Raw genomic sequence first — 24,780 nt, 5'->3', positions numbered from 1 at the left:
AATGTTAAAGTCCACCCACCGACTAAATGAAAAAAAAAAAAAAAGATCCAGCCTTAATCATAGAAGAGCTCTATGATTGTGTGTTTGTATCCTTTAACCACATTCCAAACATGGCCCCTGTTTGGTGGTAACCTTTCATTAAAAAAATTCTAGTTTAGCAAGTAGCCTCCCTCTGTCCCAAGAAGGGCTTTTAAAAATGTTTGATGAAGTATGGCTTACGCCATACTCCTCCTGGATGCCACCCAATCCTATGGTACTTTCCGATTCTCCCACCTGCTGCTTTTATGAAGGAGATATTTGCAGAGAGAATTCAACCAGAATTTAGGCACATTGCTGGGGCTGAGGGCTGTGACACCCATACATAAATTACAGTCAAGAAAAAAAATATTTTACATGTATACCGAGACCTTTATAATTCCAGAGGGTTTTCTCATTTTGACTGGAATTGCTATTTAATTACACCAGTTTATTTTTACTTTGGATAGAGTTCTTGATTCTAGCCCTTTCATAAAACGGGAATGATCATTAAAATCAATTTGTAACTTGTAAATTGCACCTTCCAATTTATTTCATTGAACAAACTTCAATAGTTTTGATTCTACCTAGAGTTTTTTCCTTTGGCGTTTCTCCTGCATAATGCACAGTGCAATTACACATGTTTGTAAATTAATTCCTCTAATCAGAAATCAGGAGTAATTTGCCCTTTCTTGGGAGAGCCAGTTCTGTACGCCGTTTATTTCTTTCAATCTCTCATGAAAGGCAGCAATAGTGAAGAGGAGGTTATAAAAAGCAGGATATAAATATAATAGGGGTGTGCATGCTGACTGCATCGATCAGCCTTGTGAAGCAATCATTATGTCCTTGCCAAGCACACGGCCTATTATAGATGGTGTAATTGAATTCACTTTCAATGCTCATTGTATTGATTTTAAAAGATCTGCAATGCTTCTTTATCTCAATGTATTTTTGTATCTGCACTGTATTTTTGTATGGTACCACTTGTATAATATGTTCAGGTTCTTAGTGGATAGGCTACAGTATTGTTCTAAAGAGGTCCTCCATTTACATGGTTTTTTCATTAATAAAATGATGTACTAGTATGAAAAAAATATTTTTTTTTATTTTCTTATGTTATTCTCACTCTTCCTATTCTACTGTATGGCAAAGGTCTAAGTAGGTCTTGACATCACAGGGGAACAAACCTTAATTTAGTAACCATCAACATGGCAATCCTATGCAATGGTCCCAAAGTGCATGGATGCATGGCAAAGTGTGCATTAGACACATGAAAAATGAAAGGTGAACTCCAGGAAAACTGCTACCTGTAAGGGCTCATGTACACGGGGTGTTTGGAAAACTCTTCTGACATCATCTAGACATGGAACAGATAAAAAACGCTTCTAAACGCAAATGCTTATAAACGCAGTTAACTGCTTTTACAAGCGTTTGGCGTTTAAAACGCCGTTAAAATCTACCCTGAACGCAAGTTTGGTGCGTTCAAAAAAACGACTGTAAACTCAACTGCCTGTAAATGATGATGTGTACATGGGCACATAGAAAAACATTAGGGAGAGTTCAGGGCTGCTAAAACAAAAATGCAAAAAAGCTGCTGAACGTCAGTTTAGGAGCTGCAGTGTACATGAGCCCTTAAAATACTTTCAATGCATGTCCTTCTAGTCCTAAAATTTAAACAGCCCCAACACAGTCAGTGCGGTGACCTGAAGTTTCTGCAGTTAAGCAATACTGCTAGGTCATCTCTCCACCCCCAGTCACTAATTGACAGTACGGGACCAGCAAAAACCTGACATGGTCTTCACTTTGCTCTCTCCTGCTGTCAGTATGTTCCTTGTCAGCATATGTGAATCCAAGTTCTGCCTAGGTACTGGGCCTCTCTCTTCCAGGAGTGCTGCTACAGGAAGCTGAAATCAAGTCAAATTCAGGTACAATGCAGGTTGCATTCTAAAAACATGTATTAGTGTTTTAAATAATACCATACCTGCATTTATTTATTTTTTTTAAATGTGCCTGGAAATAAAGTCCAAATTTAGGAATTACAAAAAAAATAACCTACTATTACAGTGGGCCCCTCCTGCACTGCAAGGGTTAAATACTCGTTATGGCTAAGGGTGCCAGAATAAGGGGTAAATATTTATCTTGTTCCACACTCCAGCAAGATCCCTCCAGCCGCACAACCACTCCCCCACAGCTTCCTCTCTAAGATGCTCTTGGCCGTGGTTGCATGCTCACCCTCACCACATACAATACAAAAAGCCCTACATTCTACATGATGAAGACGAGAGATCACCCACAGACCAGAGTTTTGGAGAGAAGTGGGCAGTGCTGGAGCTGAGTGTGTGGGGAGTAGGCCCACTACAAGGGTAGATATTTCTAATATCTGGACTATTTTTTCAGAATATCAGACGAATGACCGTCTGTTTTGTTTTTGTTTTTTTGCATGCTAGTCTCCATATTGAAAATGAATAGGTTACTAATGTTATGAAAATTCTCGTACAACAGAAAACAAATTCAGAATTAATGTAATGTAATGTATTTTTGGACAAAATCTGTACTGATTGTACTGATCGCTTCTCGGCCTTTTGGCTAAGATCAAGTGTAGTATCTGTTCTTATCAGTGTCCAGTGGGGGTGCTCCCGGCCATTCTAGCTTTGCGGGGATGGCTGTTGTATAGTACCCTCACTGGTATGATGGGGGTCTGGAAGGCTAGTACCGGGGGGACAGAAACCGGGGAGCGCCACAAGTTAAGCTGGGGCCCTGGGAGTAATTCCCCCGAGAAAACTGGAAGGACCCAGTACCTCCTGATTTGGATGGATCTACCTTGTCTGGCCAGGGGCTGAGAAGGCAGAAAGTCCGCAAACTCAGTGCCCCCTGAGTAGACGCCCTCAGGGGTGCCACTAGTAACACCTGGGTGTGGGACCCCACTGTGTGAACATGGCACATGGTCACTGTTTTTACACTCTTTTTGCACAGCGCCCTAAGGACCAGGCCTTTTGGCTAAGTTCAGGGCAATTTTTGCTACAGGCCTCAGGGCCTGGTCTGTGCACAATTTGGCACGGTACCACTTTTTTATTTTCTATTTATTTAATTTAACACCTCCCACGTTTTGTCACTTTTTCTTTGCTTATGTGTGTGTTTTCACTGGATGGTAGGGTGTGGGTCCTCGGGCCTACCCTGAAGTCTAGGGGGAGGATGTGTGGCCTTTTGGTTCCTTCCTCCCCTGATCCCTAGGGGGCTTTTCTTCGGGAGAGCCCCCTGACCAAGTACTGAGTGTCCGGCTTCGACTGGACACAAGGAACGGTGGTCCACCAGGCCTTTTGGCCAGGAGGACCAATTGGGAACCTTGTCCCCATCAGGAGCTTCGTGCCCCGGGGGATCAGGATAAGTGGTCCAAGCCTCGTTAGGGGTAGGACACAAGCACACCCCTAAGTGCACTTTTTCGTGTGGTGTTTTGCACTTGCACTTTTTTTGTGATTCACTTACGGGTTTTTTCGTTGTAGTTTGCGGACTTAAATAAAAAAAAAAAAAATCTGTACTGATTAAATGAAAATCGTATGATCTGGTATCGTACGAGAAAAATTTTTGTGCTTGTCTTTTCAAATAATTTTGGGCAAAAGCTGTGTACTAATGATTAGATTATCAGATTTGAAAGTGATATTTTTTGTATGTTTTTCTGATCGTGTGTACTAAGCTTATAGTACACTTTATCTAACTTCTACAGGATCAGCGTAGAAGAATGAGAAAATTGCCTACCCTGCAAACAATATGGTGTTGAGGGAAAATCTATTATCATTGCTAGATCTTCCTTGTGTTCATTTTAATAAGCAAACAAATGTAAGTGGAGTTCCCCTATAACAGTATTCCTCAACGTACAGCGTTATTTAAGCCATAAAGAAGCTAACTAAAAACCATTGTTACCCAAGTAACGTCAAGTGTAGGCCAACTTATTCCAATTTGCCAAACTGCCCAAGCCATCTTTTTGTATATACGTTCACCGGCCACTTTATTAGGTACACCTGTTCACTTGCTTGGTAACTCAAATTGCTAATCAGCCAATCACATGGCAGCAACTCAATTTGTTTAGGCATCTAGGTGTGGTGAAGTTTAAACCTAGCATCATAATGGGGAAGAAAGGGGATTTAAGTGACTTTGAGCATGGCATGGTTGTTGATGCCAGAAAGGCTGGGCTGAGTATTTAAAAAACCAACGATCTACTGGGATTTTCAGTCACAATCATCTGTCAGAGAATGGTCTGAAAAAGAGAAAATATCCAGTGAGCGGCAGTTGTGTTGATGAAAATGCCTTGTTGATGTCAGAGGTCAGAGCAGAATGGGCAGACTGGTTGCTGTGACATTCAGGTGGTAGGGTCAGAATTTGGCAAAAACAACATGAAAGCATGGATCTATTCTGCTTTGTATCAACGATTCAGGCTGGTGGTGGTGTAATGGTGTGGGGGATATTTTCTTTGCACTATATATATTATAGTAACTCTTATTTTTCTTTTTTATTGAAGGTAAATAATGGATTCCAAGCAGTAGCAGAAGGCTACAGAATGTTTATGGGGATGACACTATTAACAAGAGCCACTAATGACAAGACATTGCTTGGTGTCATCTCTGTACACACTTTGTAGCCTTTTGTGGATGTCGGACAGCCTGCATCTCTCCATCATCAAGAACTAAATGACAGCACATGGCTTCTGCATGGAATCTGTTATTTATCTGCAGTGAAATAGAAGAAGAGTTACTATAGAGCAGTTGTCTCCAAACTGCGGCCCGGGGGACAGATGCGGCCCTTTGCTGGCCTCTATCTGGCCCTTGGGATACTATTGTTCCAACTAACATCAATGAGGAGGCACCATTCCTCCCACGTTCACCATTAATGGGACACTCTTCCCACTGATACTATAGATGGGGCACTATTCTTCCTGCTAAGACCTATGATGAGGCACTCTTTCTCCCACTGACATCATTGATAGGGTCCTATATTTGCAATTGATACCAACCATGGTTCACTGTTCCTTCTGCAACAACGGGGCACTATTCCTTATATTAAAACCAATGGTGGAGCAGTGTTTCCTCCCACTGATGCTGGGGCATTTTCTACTTACACTGGCCACAGTTTTGCCTCCCCAAAGCCTGGGGATTTGAGCCCATTCACATCTAAGTCATGCATGCAGCAATTTTGGAACTGCAACCAGATCACATGGTTGTTTTGCATCATGTGATCCAGTGCAAGCAAACACATTGCATTTGCGACCTGAGTTTGCACTGACAACCGCTGCAGATCTCAAGGGCAGTGCGATTTGAAAGCAGTGCAGGAAACGCATACAGAACGTGGGTTTCCTGCACCACATTCTAGTGTGAACTGAGGCAAAGTAATATAGAGTCAAGGTGATAGTGAGAGCAAAGTGGCAGAGACATTAGTTTGTCAGTCTTCTGCTTTTCTTGTATTGGCCACCCACAGGCTGCTGGGCAGGGAAAAAAGGGGCAGTGAAAAATCAGGTCTCCTGCCTTGCGAGTCTGGGCTGTGCAGTGTGTTAGAGCTGTGTAAATCTCAGAGCTGGATTGACAAGAATACAAATCCTTTGGTAGGTAAAACATCTTCCTTACACACACAGGGCAGCACAGTGGCTAAATGGTTAGCACTTCCACCTGGCAGTACTAGGGTTGCTGGTTCGAATCCCAACCCTGGCACCACCTGCCTGGAGTTTGCATGTTCTCCATGTGACTGCGTGGGTTTCCTCCGGGTACTCCGGTTTCCTCCCACACTCCAAAGGCATGCTGGTAGGTGAATTGGCTCCTGTCTAAATTGGCCCTAGTATGTGTATGTATGAATGTGAGTTAGGGACCTTAGATTGTACACCCCTTGAGGGTCAGGGACTGATGTGAATGTACAATATATATGTAAAGCGCTGTGTAAACTGGTGGCGCTATATAAGTACCTGAAATAAATAAAATAATATTTAATCTGTTTATTTTAGCTGTTTGCTTGAAGTTAAAATTCACAGCCCAACTTTTACCAAAATGTGTGGGAAAGGAGTTGAACCTGTCATAAGGAGGCTTTTTGTGGCCCCCTTGGAAAAATTCCTTCTCGCTTCCTGTTCAGATGACACATGCCAGACAGAACAGGCAGAGAAGCCAAAAACAGTATAAAAACACAGATAAAAGTTCTAAACCTTCCCCGCTGCAAAAGTAGAAATCTTTTACTGCAACTGGTTTTTATGTGAAGCCAGGCTTTCTTTGGTAACATCCACTAATGAGATTGAAAAAAACCTAAATCCCAAATCGTATGCAATGTGTTCCAGGCATGGATGATCTGGGATCTGGAAGCTACATTCACAGTTATGTCACAGAGCCCAAGATCGGCGATGACGATGGATATGACGTTGATGATTCTGATTATGATATCTATATAGATGATGTAAGTGAATTTATTTTTTGTTCTACTTTTATTCTATTATTTTGACCTATTTTTTATGATGGTATATATGTGGATTTTGTATGGCTTTGCAGTCGAGACAATTTTTTAACTAGAATTATTCTTTAAAGACACTAAAAACCCTAAATCAGACCTGAATGTATTTGAATGACTGTTCAGATCTTCATGGAAGATATTTACCTGTAGACAGATGGCTTCCGTTTAGTAATTATTTTGAAAGAAGTGCGGGTATCCTCTTTTTGGTAAAATCGCTTAAACATGGGAATAGCTTTAAGAAAGTTTGCTCCTCTCGGTAAAGAAATTGTAAGTACATGATCCAATGTATGAATTTTAGTACAGAATAGAATTTTTATATCCATATTATATTCAAATTTCAGTAGCCTATAGGGTTGAACCCTAACCTCTATTCCACCAAATTTAGCTTAATTCATAAGCCATTCCATGTTTGCTAACTAAAGTAAATCACAGACACAAGTTGAAATATACAGAATATATATATATACATATACTGTGTGTATATACACTATATTGCCAAAAGTACTGGGACCCCTGTCTTTATACACACATAGACTTTAATGGAATTCCAGTCTTAGTCCGTAGGGTTCAATAGTGAGTTGGCCCCGCCCTTTGCAGCTAAAACAGCTTCAACTCTTCTGGGAGGGCTGTCCACAAGGTTTAGGAGTGTGTCTATGGGAAGGTTTGACCATTCTTCCAGAAGAGCATTTGTGAGGTCAGGCACTGATGTCGAATTAGAAGACCTGGATCGCAGTCTCCGCTCTAATTCATCCCAAAGGTATTCTATTAGGTTGAGGTCAGGACTTTGTGCAGGCCAGTCAAGTTCCTCCACCCCAGACTCACTCTCTATGTCTTTATGGACCTTGCTTTGTGCACTGGTGTGCAGTCATGATGAAACAGGACAGGGCCATCCCAAAACTGTGCCCACAAAGTTGGGAGCATGAAATTGTCCAAAATGTCTTGGTACACTGACGCCTTAAGATTTCCTTTCACATTGTCCATCGGATTGACAGACAGAAAAGCATGGTTCATCACTCCAGAGAACACTTCCCCACTGCTCTAGAGTCCAGTGGCAATGTGCTTTACACCACTGCATCCGACGCTTTGCATTGCACTGATGTAAGGTGATGTAAGGCTTGGATGCAGCTGCTCGGCCATGGAAACCCATTCCATGAAGCTCTCTATGCACTGTTGTTGTGCTAATCTGAAGGCCACATGAAGTTTGGAGGTCTTTAGCTATTGACTCTGCAGACAGTTGGCGACTTCTTCGCACAGTGCCCTTCAGCATGCGCTGCCCCACTCTATCATTTTACATGGCCTACCACTTCATGGCTGAGTTGCTGTTGTTCCCAGTTGCTTCCACTTTGTTATAATACCACTAACAGTTGACCGTGGAATATTTAGTAGCCAGGAAATGTCACGGATGGATTTATTGGACAGGTTGCAACCTATCACAGTACCACGCTTGGAGTCACTGAGCTCCTGAGAGAGACCCATTCTTTCACAAATTTGTAGAAGCAGTCTGCATGTCTAAGTGCTTGATTTTATACACCTGTGGCCATGGAGGTGATTGGAACACCTGAATCCAATGATTTGGAGGGCTGGCCCAATACTTTTGGCAATATAGTGTGAGTATGTATACACACACTCACTTTATTGTATTCAGTATAACATCTTCTTGCATCCTCAACATTGACTTTAAAGTAAGGCCTCTTCTACCGGGGGGGGGGGAGTAAAAACTGTCAGTTGAGCCATGTTTTTACCGTCTCTCAACCGTCTGCTTAGAACCTAACATACATCTGGAGGGGACTATTCACATGCCACGACACTATCACTGGGATACACTAATCTCCCACTTTTGTTCATGAACAGATCAGCATGTATCTTTATCATATGATCAAAATGACAGCCAGTCATAGTAATCACATGGGGTTTGTTTACAAACAAACCCTCTGGGCTATATCTGTCAACGTGGATTACAGCGTGTAAAAAACACTTACAATTAAAAAATAATTGATTAAAATTTGTTTCAAGTAGCCAAAAATGCACTTAGCATGTTTGTCAGCATTTAATAACATGAGAAAAGTGTTTATTTATTACTTTACTACTGGCTGAATGAGGTGTGACTTATTCTGTGCTGCTGCCACATATACTGTGTGCGTACCTCTATATGCTGGGGTGCACTCAGTGGCATACCCCCAGGACTGTGACCAAGCTGTTACATAGCAATAAACAGGAGCCAGTAGATCAGGCTCCCAATCACATGACCACTGTGACAGCCAATCTAGGTGAACACATTATCGGGAAGTCCTTGTAAAGCCTCAGGAATTACGATCGCTTAAATGACTGGTGGGAGCCGATGAAAAGGGGGTTACAGAACCTACCAAATAAATGCCCATAAGTCTAAGAAAACAATGTAACATTTTTTTAGATAGAGTGGTAGAAATTTTGAAAATATTCATAGAGCTATTGGCAAGTTAACTAATTTGACTAAATCTGGTCTGGCGTCCAATGAGCTCTGGTCATGAAATGGTTAAGTGATATGCAATTTTATCTTATTCTGGGTTTATTTTTGTGACATATTGTAAAAATGTATTGTTTTCAATAGGTGAAGCCACTTCTTTCCAAAAAAGAGGGCAACAAAAAGTTTGGTATCGAGACCAAAGGGACACCTGGAACATATACAAAGATAATTCCTTTAAGAACTACCACTTCTTCACCAGTGAAACCCACCACTGTCAGAAAGACATTGGTAACCACTCCTACAACAACCACCCCCTTACCTGCAACCACCACAGCAAGACCAACTGCCAAACCCACCAGAAGGGTCAGCCTGATGTCTCCTCCTCGGCTGTTTGACTTGACGTGTGAAGAAACAGTCTGCCCTGTGGACAGCTTCTGCCTCAATGATTATGACCGTGGAGGCTCACAGTGCCACTGTAATCTGGGAAAAGGAGGAGAGACTTGTGAGGAGGGTAAGTTTGGTTTTATCACTATGAGTTTTCAATACCTGAAGGCCTTCCATGTAACTCTTGAGAAGGGTTCAGCAGAGTGACTTCAGTGAAAATAAATTCCCTGCAAAATTACTGTCATCATTGTCAGAGAAATTTTGGCATAGCAAAAACTATTAATTTTTGGTCACTGATCAACATTTGCTCGAAAAAAAGTTACTTTTTTTTTTATTTAGAGGGTTTGTGTTTTAGGGGAGTTTTTTTTAAGAACCATGGTGCCCTTTAATAACTTGTAAACCCTTTCTCTTTGTAACGGAACCAACCCAGACTGCGCTTGAGTTAGAATACCACTTCCCTGTCCGAACACCGACAACAGACACCACAGCCGACCATACAAGACGAGACAACACCAGTCTGTCTGAACAAGGAACTCTTTATTTTACACTCAAAGGGGCTTTTTAGACAATACACACTGAGACTGATCACTGGATCATATGCAAACGCAGCTATATACAGAAATAGACTTAACACTCTAAACAGTAAGTTAATTAGATTAGTTAGCTGGGTGACCTAAACAAAAGGTTAATGGGAATTCACACCTAGACAATGGTTTGATGAATTAGGATCTCACTACAGAGTAGACGGTCCAGCTCCTTCAATGCACATTTCTAGTTCACAATCAACAACCAGGAATAGTCTTCCTATGGCTGATAAATATTACTGTCCCATCTGAAGTAATTCCAACCGCATTCTCAGCGTCCATTAGTCACCCTGTGCCCCTAAGAGACACAGGGTGACTTGCACATAAGAAGGATATGAGGAGCTGAGACAGGTGTCTCCCAACCTCTGCAAAGTAAGCTGGGCTCCATGAGCCCTCCACCTCCTCTCTGATCCTCCCCTACTTCCAGTGTTCCCCTCTTATCTACTGATAAGACATTAGTGTGGAGACACTCTGCACATGCTCAGTTTAGTGTGTATTGCTAGAGAGGTTTTTTTTTTTTGGGGGGGGGGGGGAGTGCATGTGATCAGTACAGGGCCAATCAGCACTATCCAGACATAGGTCAGAGGTTCTGCATCCTCGGAGAGCAGAATGAAAACTCCCTCTACAAGCTTTAACATGTGCTCTGCTAGACACAGATAGAAGTCATAAGACTGCTCTAACTTCTGATGAGAAAAGGTATTTAGAAGTTTATATTTACTAAAATAATTGCATTTCCATGTTCTGTGTACTGTGGGAGACCACATATAGTGAATGCAGGGTCTGGGGTTTAGTAACACTTTACGTTCAACAGATTTCTTTACAATATGGTACATTTTCATACTGGGATCCTTTGTCTGAATGGAATGTTTTATACAAAAGGTATAACTGAATGTATTGTTAAAAGAAAAGTAAAGTCAACGCTTTTATGGCCATACTTCTCTTCAGGGTCAGAGGAGTGCACTTGCTCTCACACTTTTTTAACCTAGAATCAACCAACAGTGAGCTAAAGCCCGCTGTCAGTTCATGTCACAGAGCCAGGGCAGGCTCTGGAAGGATCACGACCATATTGTCAGGATTCTTCGAGCTGCCTGACTGACAGCTGGCTCCAGCTCTCAGCGCGAGGCTGAGAGCCAAAGCTAGCTGCGTCCACTCCCTTTCCAGCCTGGTGCTCCAATGAGGCTCTAGAGGGGCAGAGCGGAGAGTGGTACCTGACAGGCACGGCTTTCCACACTGGTGAGAACCAAGAGCTGAGCAGTCAACGGTCATGTGTTCCCTCAGTTCTCAGTCTCACAGCTGGCAGGGGGCAGCTGCAGCATCAGTCCAATGCCGCAGCATAGGGGTCAGAATGTATATATATTTATTTTTTTATAACCCCAACTTTTTAGCCTATTCCAATCCACCCATATCCTATAGACGGCGGACAAGAAGCTGTGCTGATGCAGGCTAACATACCTGTACATCAGCCCTCATCAGTGGCTCCTGATAGGCTCACAGAGCGTTCACCTGGGATCCCGGCAATCTGCAAGTAGCCCAGGCACAGCAGATTTACCATGTAATTGATGTGTCCATTCACAGCAATCACATAGTAAACAATGAAAGTGAAAGTAGGCTGCAGCCTGTGCGTGTACAGCAGTCTGTCAGGCTCCATGTACACTCACAGAATACATACACCACACCAATGTTCTGATCACTGCCATATGCCATACCAGCACTCTGATCACTGCAATACCAGCACCTTGGTCACCGCCATACTCCATACTAGCACGCTGATCACCACCATACCCCATACCAGCGCCTTGAACAAAGCCATAATCCATACTAGCAATCTGATCACCGCCATGCCCCATACCAGTGCCCTGATCATCGCCATAATCCATACTAGCACCCTGATCACCGCCATACTCCATACCAGCACCTTGAACACCGCCATAATCCATACTAGCAATCTGATCACCACCATACTCCATACCAGCACCTTGAACACTGTCATAATCCATACTAGCAATCTGATCACCGCCATACCCCATACCAGTGCCCTGATCATTACCATAATCCATACTAGCATCCTGATCACCGCCATATCCCACAGAAGTGTTCTGATCACCGCCATGTGCCATACCAGCACTCTGAACACTGCCATACGCCATACCAGCTCCTTGATCACCGCCATAATCCATACTAGCACCCTGATCACCGCCATACCCCATACCAGCACCTTGATCACTGCCATAATCCATACTAGCAACCTGATCACCGCCATACCCCATAACAGCGCCTTGATCACTGCCATAATCTATACTAGCATCCTAATCACCGCCATACCCCATAACAGTGCCTTCATCACTGCCATAATCCATACTAGCACCCTAATCACCGCCATACCCCATAACAGTGCCTTGATCACCGCAATAATCCATACTAGCATCCTAATCACCGCCATACCCCATAACAGTGCCTTGATCACTGCCATAATCCATACTAGCACCCTAATCACCGCCATACCCCATAACAGTGCCTTGATCACCGCCATAATCCATACTAGCACCCTAATCACCGCCATACCCCATAACAGCGCCCTGATCACAGCCATAATTCATTCTAGCATCCTAATCACTGCCATATCCCACACAAGTGTTCTAATCACCACCATACGCCATACCAGGACACTGATCACCACCATACCAGCACCCTGATTACCGCTATACTCCATACCAGCACCCTGATCATCGCCATACCTCATAGCAGCGCCCTGATCATCGCCATAATCCATACTAGCATCCTGATCACCACCATATCCCACACAAGTGTTCTGATCACCACCATACGCCATACCAGCACTCTGATCACCGCCATATACCATACCAGCACCTTGGTCACTGCCATATGCCATACCAGCGTCCTGATCACTGCCATACCTCATGCCAATGTCCTGATCACCGCCATACTCCATACCAGTGCTAATTGTTAGCTCTGGGTAAGGGAAAATGACCCCCAAACGAGTCAGCTGCTTGACCAGATGGTTCCAAGATGGGATGTAATGTCCAAAGTGGAAACATCCCTGCTTAGCACTTGCTATTTTTATTGTTTGTGAGTATAATTGTCTCTAAGGGTTAAATACATTTTATGGAGGTAATGCATGATGAGTTGTGCCTTCTTGTTCGTGTTTTTACATAAAATTACACTTATATGATTACTATCTTTTCAGCACACAAAAAATTTCAAAATATAATGTCCACATGTGCTCAATTATCCATACTTCCACAGTGCATTCCTTGTTATATTCAAAGTGTCCAATGTATATAAAGCTTTAGAAATTCTTCAACTCATTCTCTTATCACCAGTATTTTATGATGTAACCTTCAATCAAATGGCATATCCCCATCACCACAAAACATATATTCTTACCTTAAGAGTAGACCCAACATTAAATTAGGTCACATGCGCCTTCCCCTTTAAATGGGGTTCTTGTCTATCTCAGCATCGATCACCACTCCAGCCACCAGATAAATTACAATCCAGATCCATCCTCCAAAATGTTTCAGACCAGGGCAACGGAAAGCTCAGAAAAAAGAAGAACATATAGTGCTCTTTGCTTCCAGTTAAATATTTTATTTAAAACTGTGCTTAGCTTAAGAAGTGCACTCCACATCAGTGCACTAAAGTAACAGGCATATAAGTATGTAAACCTCCAATAAAATGGCCACTTACACACTTTCTGGTAGAGTTGAGACGTCACTGGCTCCATCCAACCCTTTACGTCAATCACGTTACTTCTTCAGGGGTCCCATAGTTTTTAGACTCTATAACATTCACATAGACTACATAACATATACTGCTTTGGGTTATTTTTACCCCCAAAATGTTGCAGAATACATGTTGGCCTAAATTTATGAAGAAATATTATTTATTTGCAATTTTTTTATAACAAAAAATGTTTTATTTCAAAATTTTCTGGGTTTTTTTTATGTATATATCAAAAAATATAAAAACCCAGTGGTGATAAAATAACACCAAAAGAAAGCTCTGTCTCAAAAAATTATAAAAATGTCATATGGGTACAGTGTTGTATCTCAAAGTATGATAGTGGCAAAGCTGAAAATTGGCCTGAGCAGGAAAGGGTGAAAGTGTCCGGACTTGAAGTGGTTAAATCTGTCCTTTGAATTCTGTGATTGCTCAGTTCTCGGTTTTAGAGCCTGCAGGGGGCAGCTGCAGTATTAGACTGATCAAAGAAAGTCCAGTGCTATTGTGAATATCATAAATGACGTGAAAAAATTATATATAACATAAAAATGAGTGACATGCGTGACCAAGTAATCAGTGCATATAAATTATCAATAAAGCACAAACAATATCTATGTATTTATATAGTGTCCAGAAAATGTAGATAAATGAAGTGACATTAAGTGGTGGGTGAATCCGTGACAATTCTTCCTCCTATTGCACTCACCAGAAGCACAGAATAAATGCACATTCATAATAGGAAATCCTGCAGAAGGTAAAACTTTTCCACAGCCAGAATAAGTATGTGACATGTACAGCTTGAACTCTATATAGAAATCTCCATAGATATTAGACCAGTGGTTCTTAACCTTGTTGGAGGTACTGAACCCCACCAGTTTCATATGCGCATTCACCGAACCCTTCTTAATTGGAAAAATAAAATATGATTTTTCAAATTCAAAACCTAGGTATATATTTAGGTATATATTTATACATAGGTGCACAAAATGAACAAAACCGTTAAGAACAAAGAACAAAACCATTAAAACATGATTTTCACACAAAAACAAAAACATAATAATGAATATTTACTGCACGAATCATATGAGTCGGGTGTGGGTCTTCACCTCCGCCGAACCCGCGAGACTGACTCACCGAACCCCTGGGGTTTGATCGAACCCAGGTTAAGAACCACTGTAGTAATTCATCCCCCATATAGTAATTCATCCCCCATAGTAATTCATTCCCCCTATAGTAATTCATCCCCCATATAGTAATTCCTCCCCCATAGTAATTCATCCCCCATAGTAATTCATCCCCCATAGTAATTCATCCCCCATATAGTAATTCATCCCCCATATAGTAATTCATCCCTCATAGTAATTCATCCCCCATATAGTAATTCATCCCCCATATAGTAATTCATCCCCCATATAGCAATTCATCCCCCATATAGTAATTCATCCCCCATAGTAATACATCCCCCATAGTAATACATCCCCCATATAGTAATTCATCCCCCATATAGTAATTCATCCCCCATATAGTAATTCATCCTCCATAGTAATTCATCCCCCATATAGTAATTCATCCCCCATATAGTAATTCATCCCCCATATAGCAATTCATCCCCCATATAGTAATTCATCCCCCATATAGTAATTCATCCCCCATAGTAATTCATCCCCCATAGTAATACATCCCCCATATAGTAATTCATCCCCCATATAGTAATTCATCCCCCATATAGTAATTCATCCCCCATAGTAATTCATCCCCCATATAGTAATTCATCCCCCATATAGTAATTCATCCCCCATATAGCAATTCATCCCCCATATAGTAATTCATCCCCCATATAGTAATTCATCCCCCATATAGTAATACATCCCCCATAGTAATACATCCCCCATATAGTAATACATCCCCCATATAGTAATACATCCCCCATATAGTAATTCATCCCCCATAGTAATTCATCCCCCATATAGTAATTCATCCCCCATATAGTAATTCATCCCCCATATTCATCCCTTATATAGTAGTAGTAAGTAAGTAGCAAGTAGTAAGCCAAGTCCCCCCTGTGTCAATTCACTTACCTTTGCTCCGCGCGTTCCTCTCGCCGTATTCCCGCGCCGTTCCGGTCTTCAGGGCGGACTGTAAGAGAAGCCTAGCTCCTCTCACGTTCGTCACGCTGCCCCGCCTACACACATCCTGACAGCCAATCACTGGCTATCAGGATGTGAGTGGCAGCGAGACTGGCCAATCATTGCATTTGAGCGCGCTGCCCTGGCTGTTTTTTTTTTTTGGATCACGCTGCAGAGTCCCTGCCGCCCGAGAGGAGGGAGGGGAGCGGGCGCCCGGCACACAAGAGCCGCATTAAAGCTTGTAAAGAGCCGCGGCTTGCCGACCACTGGGCTAAGCGATGTTGCGTGACCACCTGCAGCCAATGATGGACAAGCGGGGCATGTCATCACGAATCATATGAGTCGGGTGTGGGTCTTCACCTCCGCCGAACCCGCGAGACTGACTCACCGAACCCCTGGGGTTCGATCGAACCCAGGTTAAGAACCACTGTATTAGACTGTTGCTGCAGCATAAAGGTGAGTACGGTATATATGTTTATTTTTTTATAATCCCAAACTTTTTAACATTTTTAATTTTTATAACTCATAGTTACATAGTTAGTCTGGATGAAAAAAGACAAAAGTCCATCCAGTTCAAACATTAAAAAAAAAAAGTTATAATCCTACACCCACAGTTGATCCAGAGGAAGGCAAAAAACCCAGCAAAGCATGACCCAATTTGCTCCTGCTGGGAAAAAAATTCCTTCCTGATCCCCGAGAGGCAATCGGATATTCCCTGGATCAACTTTACCTATAAATGTTAGTATCCAGTTCAGGGGCGGAATGACAACTCATGGGGCCCCCGGGCAATAGGGGTTCATGGGGCCCCTGTGTCCTTGCCCAAACTCAAAAAAGCCTGTGAAAAAGGTACCAGGGGCATCTCATGGGGCCCCCTACTGACCCTGGGCCCTCGGGCAGTGCCTGAGTTTCCAAATGGTCAGTCCGCCCCTGATCCAGTTATATTCCATGTATCTAGGAAATAATCCAGGCCTTTTTTGAAGCAATCCACTGAGCTGGCCAGAACCAACTCTTGATCACTGTATTGGTGTCACTGGGGATGTCAGTGACAGTTAGTTCCCACCCAGTGTCAGAATGCCCGCCACAGTCCTGCTGTAAGTATATAAAAAAAAAAAAAATCCAGTATTTATACCGCCATTTGTAGATGCTATAACTTATACGTAAACCAATTAATTTACACATATTGGGATTTTTTTTTTAGCAAAAACATGTTGCAGAATACATTTTGGCCTAAATTTATGATGAAATTTGATTTTTTAGATTTTTTTATTGGACATGTTTGATAGCAAAAAGTCAAAATATTGTTTCTTTTTCAAAATTGTTGGTCTTGTTTTGTTTATAAAAAATAAAAAACGCAGAGGTGATCAAATACCACCAAAAGAAAGCTCTGTTTGTGGAAAAAAAGAACATACATTTAATTTATGTACAGCGTGGCATGACCGCGCAATTGTCAGTTAAAGTAACGCAGTGCCGTATGGCAAAAAATGGCCTGGTCAGGAAGGGGGGGGGGGTAAATCCTCAGGAGAGGCAAGGGTAAAATCTGTCCTTTGCATACTTCCTGTGTTATCACAAGGAGCCTTCCCAGTTCCTACTGGGCGTGATTCAGTAGTTTCAGAAAAAATAATTGGCGAGGGCTGACACCAAGTCTTGTAATTTCAGTGTTCAGAAAGGTATGTGGTCATTTCACATCAGGAAATTACAATTTTTCTTTACTTGCAGAACTTTCATTTCACATTCCTCTTCAAGGCCAATGCATTTTGGATTCCCATCTATATGTACACTTTGTCCATTTCAGTGCTTTGCTGTTTGTTCTGAATGGCACTCCAATCCATTTGTACATAGCAGGGATTTTATTTTAAAGATTGTATTTTTATTAAGAATTTTTCTTAGAAAGTACAGTAAACAAAGTCGTCAGACAGAACATATTAAAGGCAATTACAGTGTCACCCAGGATAATGTGTGTGAACCTATTATCAACCCAAGGTTGTATGAGAATAAGAACTCCAACTGACGCCATGGACCAATACATTGGAAAACATTCTTATGATATCAGGTTCTTTACAATGGTTGAGATGTTATTGCTCCACTGACGAAAGAAAAAAGGGCAGCAATAGAAATAGTAGAGGAAGCAAAGAAGAGCTGAAGAGAAAGGAGGAGGGAGAGGGAGAAGTGAAAAGGACTTGTCCCAGCTATGTCCCTGATATCCTTAACCCCTTCATGACCAGGGTCAAAACAAACCTTAACGCCAAAGCCCAAGTTTGTAACTTAGACATATGTAAGTATAACAGAACACCATCTCAACTACTTAATGTTTCCAGGTGGATCATACCTTGCTTTTCAGGACAGATGGGGCTTTCATTTGGTGGGAAATGGTAATGGATTTCTCCTGATTTTTATTTGAACCACTTTCGCACTGCCCTATAGCAGAAATACTGCATTGGTGCGCAAAATCACGTAATATATATATACAGTGAGCAACAGAAGTATTTGAACACCCTGCGATTTTGCAAGTTCTCCCACTTAGAAATCATGGAGGGGTCTGAAATTCACATTGTAGGTGTATTCCCACTCTAAGAGACAAAATTAAAAAAAAATTCAGGAAATCACATTGTATGATTTTTAAAGAATGTATTTGTCTTGCACTGCTGAACATAAGTATTTGAACACCTGAGAAACAGCAAGAATTCTGGCTCTCAAAGACCTGTTACTGTGCCTTTAAAAAGTCCACCTCTACTCCACTCATTAATCTAACTTAGTAGCACCTGTCTGAGCTCTTTAAAGACACCTGTCCACCCCATAGTCAGTCAGACGCCAACTACTACCATGGGCAAGACCAAAGAGCTGTCAAAAGACACCAGAGACAAAATTGTGGACCTCCACGAGGCTGGAAAGGGCTGCGGGGCAATTTCCAAGCAGCTTGGTGAAAATAGATCAACTGTTGGAGCAATTGTTAGAAAATGGAAGAGGCTAAAGACGACTGTCAGTCTCCCTCGGACTGGGGCTCCATGCAAGATCTCACCTCATGGGGTATCACTGATGATAAGAAAGATGAGGAATCAGCCCAGAACTACAAGGGAGGAGCTGGTCAATGACATGAAGAGAGCTGGGACCCCAGTTTCAAAGTTCACTGTTGGTAGAACACTACGCCATCACGGTTTCAAATCATGCCTTGCACGGAAGGTTCCCCTGCTCAAGTCATCACATGTCCAGGCCCGTCTGAAGTTTGCCAATGACCATCTGGATGATCCAGAGGAGGCATGGGAGAAAGGTATGTGGTCAGATGAGACCAAAGTAGAACTTTTTGGTCTAAACTCCACTCATCGTGTTTGGAGGAAAAAGAAGGATGAGTTGCATCCCAAGAACACCATCTCTACTGTGAAGCATGGGGGTGGTAACATCATGCTTTGGGGGTGCTTTTCTGTGAAGGGGACAGGACGACTGCACTGTATTAAGGAGAGGATGAATGGGGCCATTTATTTTGAAATTTTGAGCAACAACCTCCTTCCTTCAATGAGAGCATTGAAGATGGGTCGTGGCTGGGTCTTCCAACATGACAACGACCTGAAGCACACAGCCAGGATAACCAAGGAGTGGCTCCGTAAGAAGCATATCAAGGTTCTGGAGTGGCCTAGCCAGTCTCCAGATCTAAATCCAATAGAACATCTTTGGAGGGAGCAGAAACTCTGTGTTGCTCAGCGACAGCCCCGAAACCTGACAGATCTAGAGGAGATCTGTGTGGAGGAGTGGGCCAAAATCCCTGTTGCAGTGTGTGCAAACCTGGTCAAGAACTACAGGAAACATTTGACCTCTGTATTTGCAAACAAAGGCTTCTGTACCAAATATTAACACTGATTTTCTCAGGTGTTCAAATACTTCTGTTCAGCAGTGCAAGACAAATAAATTCTTTAAAAATCATACAATGTGATTTCCTGAATTTTTTTTTTAATTCTTTCTCTCAGAGTGGGAATGCAGCTACAATGTGAATTTCAGACCCCTCCATGATTTCTAAGTGGGAGAACTTGCAAAATCACAGGGTGTTCAAATACTTCTGTTCCTCACTGTATGTGATTTTGCAGTGCTGGGTAGGGGGCGCCCGCTGCCATTCGCGGCCTTGGCTGTCAATCACCGGGTCCTGGCCAGTGATTCCCCACCGGCACCCAGCAATCCCCGAGAATTACTGAAGGGGAGAGACCTGTGTATAAACAGCACAGATCTCTCCCCTGTCAGCTCCTGCACACTGCTTTGTATGGATCTGCATAGCACAGCCATACAGAGCAGTGTGCTTACAGTGTAAAGAACACAAACAGCACACAGATAAGGCTTTGGTCACCCCACATGTTAACCCCTTCCTGCCCAGTGCCATTATTACAGTGTCAGTGATTTTTATTAGCACTGATCACTGTATTGGTGTCACCGGGGATGTCACTGACACCAAGTCAGTTCCCCCCAGTGTCAGAAAGCCCGCCGCAGTCCTGCTAAAAGTCTCTGGTCGCTGACAATACTAGTGAAAAAAAAAAAATTCAGTATATATACCACCATTTGTAAATGCTATAACTTTCACGTAAACCAATTAATGTACATGTATTGGAATATTGGAGTTTTTTTTTAGCAAAGACATGTAGCAGAATACATTTTGAATAAATTTATGACGAAATTGGATTTTTTTTTTTACTGGACAAGTCAAAAATATAGTTTTGTTCTCAAAATTGTCGGTCTTTTTTTGTTTATAGTGCAAAAAATTAAAACCCGCAAAGGTGATCAAATATCACGCAAAGAAATCTCTATTTGTGGAAAAAAAGGACGTAAATGTAATTTATGTACAGCGTGGCATGACCGCACAATTATCAGTTAAAGTAACGCAGTGTTGTATCACAAAAAATGGCCTGGTCAGGAAGTGGGATTTGTTCTTTGTGCCCATTGGAAGGCAAAGAAACAATAGTACATATTATTATGTTTTTTTCTTTTTTGCCCTACTTAAACCCACTGACACTAAATTGAACACTAATACTGCCACTGAGACTAACTGAGACTTGCATTGCAATTAACTGACACTTAAACTGACACTGACAAATAGTCTGCCACTAACTGACACTTATATCTGGCACACACTATCCATTAATTTTCATTCAACCCAGCGGGCTGGACAAAAAAACCTGAAGCTCGGGAGGAGCTGCTGTACTAACTATCCAATGTTAGTGCAGCAATCTCCCTGCTAACCTGTTGTGTTCTGACAGAGGAACTGCCCTCCCGCCTGAACATACCAGTCACCGCTCGCAGCCATTGGCTTCCAGCACTGATCAGATACCAGTAGGATGCTGGTTTTCCAGCATGCCTGTTCAACAGAAGCCGGCTTTTCAGCTGGCTTCTGTCAGGCAGGCTGATGCACACATGGGCCAAATGTCATCCAGTTTCTGTCCAACAGGTCAATACCGGCCGATGTTTGGCCTCTGTGTATGGGACTTTACACTGCCGCTAACTGCCATTGAAGTGTTCTAAACCCACAAAAGTAAATTCAGTCTGTATATGCAGTAAAGCATGCTTGTTATACTCACTGTGGAACTTAAAGGGTTAATCCTCTACATTGTGTAAAAAGGCTGTTTGATCCTGTCTCCTCTGATCCTTCCCTTCTTCCACAGTCCCCAATCCATCTGCTGATAGAACAGAGCTCTTGAAATCACTCTGCGCATGCTCAGTGTGGTGTGTTTTGCTGGTTTTTTTTTCTTTGGTTGAGTGCATGTGATCAACACAGGGCCAATCAGCACTGTTCAGACAGAAGGTCAGAGGTTATGCAGTCCCATAGGACAGTCAGAGCAGAATGAAAATTCCTCCTACAAGATTAAACAGTGCTCTGCTGGACACTGATAGAAGTCAAAAAACTGCTCTAACTGCTGATGAGAAAAGGTATTTAGCAGGGGCAGACTGACAACTCATGTGGTCCCCGGGCAATAGGAGATCATGGGGCCACTGTGTCCTTGCCCAAACTCAAAAAAGCCTATGAAAAAGGTACCAGGGGCATCTCATGGCACCCCCTTCTGACCCCGGGCCCTCAGGCAGTGCCCGAGTTTCCAAATGGTCAGTCCGGCCCTGGTATTTAGCAGTTTATATTTACTTAAATAATTGCATTTCCATGTTCTGTGTACTGTGGGAGACCAAATAGAGTGAACGCAGGGTCCTGGGTTTACTTTAACTGATATGTACACTGCCACTGCAAATAACTGCCATTTATACTCACACTGACAAATACACGGACACTAACAGACACACTGACACTAACTGCCATTACCTGATATTTATGCTGCCACTAAAGGACACTAACAGTAACTAATACACTGACACTGACATTAGCACCTACACTGACACATTCACTACACTAGATCAAGCCCTGAACTAGTTATTCTTAATTCATTTTTTTAACATACATATTTTTTTTTGCAGACATTTCCTCTAGGAAGGAAGAAACGATACAATGTATCTTCTTCTCCTCGTTAGAGGGAAAGTGTGTTGTTGTCCTCTTCACAGAGGAAAAACAACACAGGGGCAGGCTACAGATTGAATGATCACTGTGATAGCCAATCAGAGGCCATCATAGTGATCATATCATCGAGGTCCAGTCCCGCGATTGAGCATGATCCCAGCACAAACACTAGAACACATACATGCAGCACCCAGGTTTAAAACCTACTTCCTGTATGCTACATTTATATGGGTTACACGATCGTAAAGGGGTTAAAGTGATCCTAAACGTACTTTTTTTTTTTCTTGAAAATAACAAACATGTCTATACTTACCTGCTCTGTGTAATGGTTTTGCACAGAGCAGCCTGCATCCTCCTCTTCTCGGGTCCCCCACAGGCTCTCCTGGCCCCTCCTTCCTGTTGGGTGTCCCCACAGCAAGCAGCTTGCTATGGGGCACCCGCTGCTCCATGTGTCCATTCACATACAGAGCCATGGCTTGGCCCTGGCCCCTCTCTCCGCATTGGCTGACTGGCTGTGATTGACAGCAGTGGGAGCCATTGGCTCCCACTTGTTGTCTCAGCCAATGTGGAAGCAGAGACCCGGGACAGTTGAGGTTGTCATGCACATTGCTGGATCTCAATGAGGCTCAGGTAAGTATTGAGGGGGCTGGGGGCACTGCTGCACACAGAAGGTTTTTTACAACCACTTTAAAGCAATTTGATGAGTTTTGCTTTCATTGGTGGAAGCATTCCCATAGTGCCCAGGGAGATATATATCTGAATCCAAAGCCCCAAATTTTGGATACTTTATCATATCTATCATACATGTTTGCAGATAGTTCTTCCATCTGTTTGAGGATTTGCATTTCAGCTATCCATTCGTAGATAGAGGGAACAGTAGTAGATTTCCAATGTCTGGAACTCCTAAGGAGCCCTATATTGGAAACTATTATAGATCCTGGTATTACTGAGAGAAGGGCGAGTTGTGGAGTACATGGAAACTTGGTGGACATTATGTGGTCACATATATCAAAAAGTAATGTCTGGAAGAGAAGAAGGTGTGAGTACAACCACCAGATGGGCATTAGCGTTCCTGGCTTGCATTAGCATTCCTGGACGGCTACAGCACCATTTCAGGGATTTTAACAAACTTTGCAGCAGTTTCCTGATTTTTTTTGTTCTGAGGAATAAGCTGTTTGTTTCACCGTGTCCTTTGCAGACTGAATCTGAATGGTTCATTATAGTCACCTGGTGCACTCAGTGTTCTGAACAAGAAACGCTGCAGGGTCTGCATCCTTTTAGAAGTATGAATCCCTTGGGAAGCATTTCACCAAAATGCCTATTGCATGGGGTGCTTAAAATTGTATTTTTGTGCAGACTTTTGGGAAAATCAGTAAGCCAATCACACAAGCAGGAAATGACATTTCTGGGGGTGATCTGTACACTAACTGTAAATGGAATACCTCCATGTTGCCATATTGCATTGCATTTTACTTAGAATTACAGCAGCTGTAGGTTAAAAACGAAAGATAATTTTTAATAACATAACATTACAGCATGGTTTCTGTAGCAATTGTATATGCCATATTATTATTATCATTTTTTTTTTTTGCTACTTTTTAAAATTAAAGTGGTTACTTTTTAATTCTTCTATGTAAACAAAAGATACATTTTGGCTGCAGTTTGGCTTGGATTCACTTGACTATGTTAAGGTTTGTCCCAGCCCTGGTCACTGTCACTTTTGCCAGGCAACTGGTCTGATTGTAATTATGGCAAAATGAAAATAGAGGCATCTGAAAAAAAGGTCACATATTGAATACTTTTGTAACATGTATTAACCAAATACATTTAGTAGAGTATATTATTTCCCATGATAGTGCTCTTTGACAAGCCATAGCAGAGGGATATCATTTCATAACCCTACAGGATCTTTTTTACAAATTTTATAAAGCAAAATGTGATCAAAACACATACCAAGCATCAGATGTCTAGTTAAAGACTGCATAACAAGTGATTACTAATCAGAGCTTTTATAATAATCCAATATCTGCAAGTGAAGAACCCATGGGACTGTCACATATCCTACAAAAATATCAGTCCTTTGAGAATATGAACACAGATGGTCATCTGCAGACAACTGGCAGGCACATCTCATACCACCAGGCATATTCTGTGGTTTGCATCTTTCCGGGTAGAAAAAAGGCTTTAGAAAAGAACGTTAATCTAAATAAAAACCTTCTATGGCTTGTAATGGCAGATCTGTGTGAGTCACAAAATATAACCTATTAAAGCTGTTCTCCTATATGGAAGGCCCCCACCCACCTCTGGAATAAAAAGCACTCCGTGAAAGCAAGTAAAAGTGAAACCCTGAAAAATAAAAAGAGACAATAATGAACTTATACCCCAACACATTCACCTGTGCAAGGATCATATCACTGGGTCTTCTCGCGGGATCCTGGGAAAGCGAGGATCCCAAATCATGCGCACCGCTGGAGCATCTTCTTGTTAGATTGGGACCCTGAGCTTTCCCAGCTTCCAGTGATGTGACGTTGGAGTAAG

At 42.3% G+C, this 24,780-nt stretch overlaps 1 protein-coding gene and 1 pseudogene across 2 annotated transcripts in view; both read left to right on the top strand.

The window, feature by feature from the left end:
• Nucleotides 1–24,780, top strand: part of EGFLAM (EGF like, fibronectin type III and laminin G domains) — a 240,501-nt gene that overhangs the window by 153,964 nt on the left and 61,757 nt on the right. For both annotated transcript variants that reach the window (XM_089687830.1, XM_089687829.1), the window contains exons 8-9: nucleotides 6,323–6,438; nucleotides 9,080–9,446. In XM_089687830.1, coding sequence (XP_089543956.1) covers nucleotides 6,323–6,438; nucleotides 9,080–9,446 — 483 coding nt within the window. The remainder of the gene's footprint in view (nucleotides 1–6,322; nucleotides 6,439–9,079; nucleotides 9,447–24,780) is intronic.
• Nucleotides 2,582–2,697, top strand: LOC149454116 (U2 spliceosomal RNA; annotated as a pseudogene).

Source organism: Staurois parvus, unplaced genomic scaffold (assembly GCF_062004578.1).
Source record: "Staurois parvus isolate SC_StPar_1 unplaced genomic scaffold, SC_StPar_1.0 ptg000438l, whole genome shotgun sequence".
Lineage (NCBI taxonomy): Eukaryota > Metazoa > Chordata > Amphibia > Anura > Ranidae > Staurois > Staurois parvus.
Note: the sequence above shows the minus strand (reverse complement) of the source record. Positions and strands in the feature narration are given on the sequence as shown.